Here is a 4,426-nt window from a genome sequence, read left to right as displayed (position 1 = left end):
CCCTGCCTCTACAGCTCTTGCCTCCTCCCCAATGAGTCAGCAAATCTTCTTCGAGGAGAAAAACAAGCACACAAGTGAACAAATCACAATGTCAGATTACAAAGATGAGCGGGGAAAAGCTGTGGCTCCAAGGAGGGAGATAAAAGTTGGTGAAGTTACATGAGCCAAGGGTGAGAATGCCCAATAAAGACAAGGCTGTTTTGAAGGGGAGCAATAATAATGTGAAAAAAAGTGTTGTAGTTCTGATACTTTACACTGTGAAACATTGCTAAGAGTAAGAGAATGCAATGTGGAAGGAAATGAAGCATATTCTACCCTCTACTATCTGGGCATTGCACAGGGCTGATAGGGATTCTTACTGGTATAGATGAGAACTGAAAAGTCCATTCTGGTTTACACTAGAACACAGTTCCCTTAAGCAAACTATTTTCAGAAGAGTTTCTGCTCTCTGTAACTAAGACTTCCAATAATCTGGAAGCCCCTTGCCAGGCACTTTGAATATCACTGTTCCTGAAAAAAACGATCTGAAAGTTGTTTGGCGTCCAAGGCATAGCAGAGGGCAGTTGGAAGTGATGTTTTAACTCCTGACAGCTTTGGCCACTGCATCATATTTTTATATCATAGCCCTTTTTCATGAAGGTTTTGTTTCCTGCTGCAGCGACTCTTGAGGTGAAACACAGGATGAGTGTAACAGCTCTACGGAGCAGAAAATAAAAAAGAAACTCCAGCCAGACCTTAGCTAGGAGATGTAATATTTCCCCTAATGGCGTCTCACTCCACTCAGAGCCCAGATTTCCAAGACTGCCATGAAATCTTTGGGAAAATAAGTGTTTGGAATTTGTGGAGAGCTCATGCTATGTTTGGGGAATCTCTCCGCCAAGTGAGTCCTCCAATATCCGTGGGAGAGATGCAGTCTTCCCCTGGATTAAATGCAATACAAAAAGTAAGCACAAAAGGAAGAGGAGCTCAGGAACTGTGGACATATACAGGGTGGATAAACTGTTCCCAGAGGGAACAGGGTTTTGGGGTAGATACTTACACTGCCTGCTGCTCTTCCCTACAAAAGACAGAACCACGGCACAACCCAGAGGCTTTCCCCTCAAGCTCACCCAGGATATCGTTGCTGTGTAAGTCGTATAAAGAGTGCTGGGGGTGTCTCCTTTAAAAGCATTTCGCTGTGCTGTGCTGCCACCTGCTTTCACAGGTCCGGGACTCTCCCCTCAGCTCTGACAGTACTCAGCTGTGCTCTAGAACTCCCGTGCCAGCACACCAGAAAAGGGGAGAACTTATCACCATGTTCCAATGTTTAAGGGTGGCTACAGGGAAGATGGAGACTCCATTTTTAGGAGGAGTCACACGAAAAAAATGAGGGGTAATGGGTACAAGTTACTCCTGGGGAGATTACGACTGGATGCAAGAGGACAATTTTTCACAATGAGAACGATCAGTCATTGGAATAATCTCCCCAGGGAAGGGGTGGATTCCCCAACACTGGGCACTTCTCAGATCAGCTGGACAGGGTGCTGGGCTGTCTAATCTAGACTGTGCTTTTGGCAAGGGAGTTTGGACCAGCTGATCCCTTGAGATCCCTTCCAAACTGGTATTCTTTGATTCCATTAAAGTGTGCTACTGCTGCACCCTACAGGCTGAAAACAGTTCTTTTAGTATTAATCACAACTTCTAAGCCAGGCTTATGGTTTCGTGGGGTGAGGCTAGCTCCTGCGTATTTGGGACTGGTTCTGTTTCCACCCCATCCCAGAGCTCTCACAGAAGGAACACACCCAGCTGCCACCTTGCTGGGATGAGTAGGAGGAAGAAGAGAAACTGTAACAGACACACAGGCAAGCCACCAGCCCTGACTCAAAGACCCCACAGCGGTGGGGGACACAGGGCTCAGCTGTGCCAGAGATGTCCCACAGGCTGGATCCCCATGGGAAAGGGAGAGCTCAGGAACAGGGGGGAGATGGGCTGGAGACCTTCGCCTGCTGAAGCTGCTGCCTTGTTCTGTTTTATCCCTCTAGACTGGCACAACAGAAGAGGCACAGGGAGAAACTGCCTGGCAGTGGCCACCTCAGAAAAATCCAGTTGAGGTGAGGGGACCTGGGGATGTGGTGAAGAGCACTGCCCCTCCCGGCACACCTCACACATCCTGGGATGCACTGAGCCCAGCTTTCTACCAGGAATTGGAGACATGTGTTCCTGTGCCCTAGCCCTTACTGGCTTTGCCAGCAGAACAATCTGGGGGATCTCCCACAAGAAACATCTTTCGTTTTCTCACTGTTGGCCTTCATCTTCAATTTTTAAAGGAAAAAAAATCCTAATGGCATTTCCCTCTTGCATTGCCCCTTGGTACAGAGCTTGGGCCAAAGCTAAATGAACCCATTTGTCACTCAGCTGAGTCCCTTCTCTTCTGAAATCTGGAGCACAAACTTCATTTTCCCATGTTCCAGTGAGAGCCCCAAGTCTGTGTGAGCCACAGGCAGAGTGCAATCCTGATCCCTTCCCTGTTTCCTAGAGAGGGATATAACAATTTCCAGTTTTGTGTTGAGAACCTGATTTGCCTCAGCAGGGCCTGGCACTCACACAATGCCATCTTTGTGAACTTGGATGATGAAGAAATCTCAACTAAACCCCTGGATGCTGCTGTCCAGAACTGGAGGAAAGTGTGCACCAATCCCGTGGATAAATTGGTGTCTACATTTTCATAATTACTGGCTAATGAGTCCTCTAGGAAGCTCAACAAGCTCCCAAGAGAGAGGCAGGAATTCAAATGAGCTGGTAATACACTAGAGAAGAAGAAGAAGAACAGTGAATTTGCATTCCCAAATCTCTCTAAGTGTGGGTAGTAAGGTTTGACCAGGGTGGTGGCCATGTGGAAAAAAGAAAAGATACCTGGGAGGGTTTGGCCTCCAGCCCACACAAACAGCACCTGCAGGGCTCTCACACAGCCATGGCCATCTACCTCAGCCATGGACTGGCCTCGGGCTACTGAAGGACAAGGGTGTGGAGGCTGCCCTGGTCCAGCTCCAAGCCAAGCCTGGCCCATGGCATTGGCACACACCTGCACTCCTGGCTATATAAATACAGGCCTCCAGCTGGGGCTGTGTCCTCAGGGCTGCTCTCGCCATGGCTCGCTGGCACATCCTGGCCTTGGCCCTGTGCTCCTACCTTGGGGTAGCCTGGGCTGCGACCGTAAGTACAAAGGCTGTGTTTGCACCCAAAGGCTGAAGGTTTTCTCCTTCTGCCATTTGTCTTTGGGACTGTGGGGGAATTGCTGCTGCCTGTCTGCTCCAAAGGGCACCTGCAGGACACCTGCACAGCTCCAGTGGCACCTGGGGGCTTTCCATAAGGGACCAAGGGTGTGGATGGGGAGGGTGGGATGTGAGTGGGTCTGTACGGGGGCCTGGCCAGGGCAAGGTGTGGGTGCTGGAGACACAGGAAGCCAGAGTTATGAAGGACAAAGCACTGGATTTTCTCTTCTCCATGGTACCACCTGTAGCTGGGGGTGGTGCTCACCGAGGGAGGATTTGTGGAAGGCGAGAGTAAGAAACTGGGACTCTTTGGGAGCTACGTCGACATCTTCAGAGGGATTCCCTTTGCTGCCCCTCCAAAGACTCTGGAAGATCCCCAACCTCATCCTGGCTGGGATGGTAAGATGCAGCTTTTGAATGCCTTTGGTTTGGGGTTTTATTTTTGCTCCCCTCTCTTTAATCTGGTACATATGGGAAACAGTACAGCACATTACTCAGACTGGTCACAAAGGCTGGGGCGGCTTTGCTGCCTCTGCACTGGACTCAGAGAGGAAAGGATGGGTGGACAGACATGTTGCAACCAGAGAATGGAGCTGATGCCCTTGACTGGGACATGCTGTCTTCCCTTTCTCCTCTCAGGAACGTTGGAAGCAAAAACATTCAAAAAGCGCTGTATGCAAATGAAGCTGACACAGACTGATGTCCGCGGGAGTGAGGACTGTCTGTACCTGAACATCTGGATCCCTCAAGGGAGGAGAGAGAGTATGTGCTTGGCAGGGACCTGGGCAGGAGATCCCCACCTGCCTTTCCTGGGCAAATTTTTCTGGAGCATCTCTCAGCAGTTATGGTCCATAGTGGGCAGGTGCTGGGCAGTGATTTTCAGGGGGAAAGGTGGCAACTGTGTCAGACAACGTTCCTCACCTTCACCCTGTTGGGAGGCTCAGCCTCTTGTGCAGAGCAAGGCCTTTTTTGGCCACGGGCTCTTACAGAGCATCAAGTCAGCTCCTGCCCAGGTGGAACGATGCTCAGGGAGGGGGTGAGGGGATGGAGGGGCAGCACCTTCCAGCTCTGTCGGGGCTCACTCTGCTCCTGTTCCGCTCCTCCCAGTCTCTACCAAGCTGCCCGTGATGGTTTTTATCTACGGTGGCGCCTTCCTAGTCGGAGGCAGACAGGGA

General features: G+C 50.5%; 1 protein-coding gene and 1 long non-coding RNA gene across 2 annotated transcripts in view; both read left to right on the top strand.

The window, feature by feature from the left end:
- LOC108449477 overlaps positions 1 to 2,699 on the top strand; it is a 5,627-nt gene extending 2,928 nt beyond the window's left edge. Inside the window, exons 2-3 of the long non-coding RNA XR_001865631.1 lie at positions 2,022 to 2,090; positions 2,570 to 2,699. This is a non-coding gene — a long non-coding RNA (uncharacterized LOC108449477). The remainder of the gene's footprint in view (positions 1 to 2,021; positions 2,091 to 2,569) is intronic.
- Positions 2,700 to 2,792: 93 nt separating this feature from the next.
- LOC103623256 (bile salt-activated lipase-like) overlaps positions 2,793 to 4,426 on the top strand; it is a 4,743-nt gene continuing 3,109 nt past the window's right edge. Inside the window, 4 exon segments of the mRNA XM_017745408.1 lie at positions 2,793 to 3,192; positions 3,500 to 3,650; positions 3,891 to 4,013; positions 4,359 to 4,415. Of these exon segments, the coding sequence (XP_017600897.1) occupies positions 3,127 to 3,192; positions 3,500 to 3,650; positions 3,891 to 4,013; positions 4,359 to 4,415 (397 nt within the window). The 5' untranslated portion in view covers positions 2,793 to 3,126.

Source organism: Corvus brachyrhynchos, unplaced genomic scaffold (assembly GCF_000691975.1).
Source record: "Corvus brachyrhynchos isolate BGI_N302 unplaced genomic scaffold, ASM69197v1 scaffold59, whole genome shotgun sequence".
Classification (NCBI taxonomy): Eukaryota; Metazoa; Chordata; class Aves; order Passeriformes; family Corvidae; genus Corvus; species Corvus brachyrhynchos.
The sequence above is the reverse complement of the archived record's forward strand: the minus strand, read 5'-3'. Positions and strand labels throughout refer to the sequence as shown.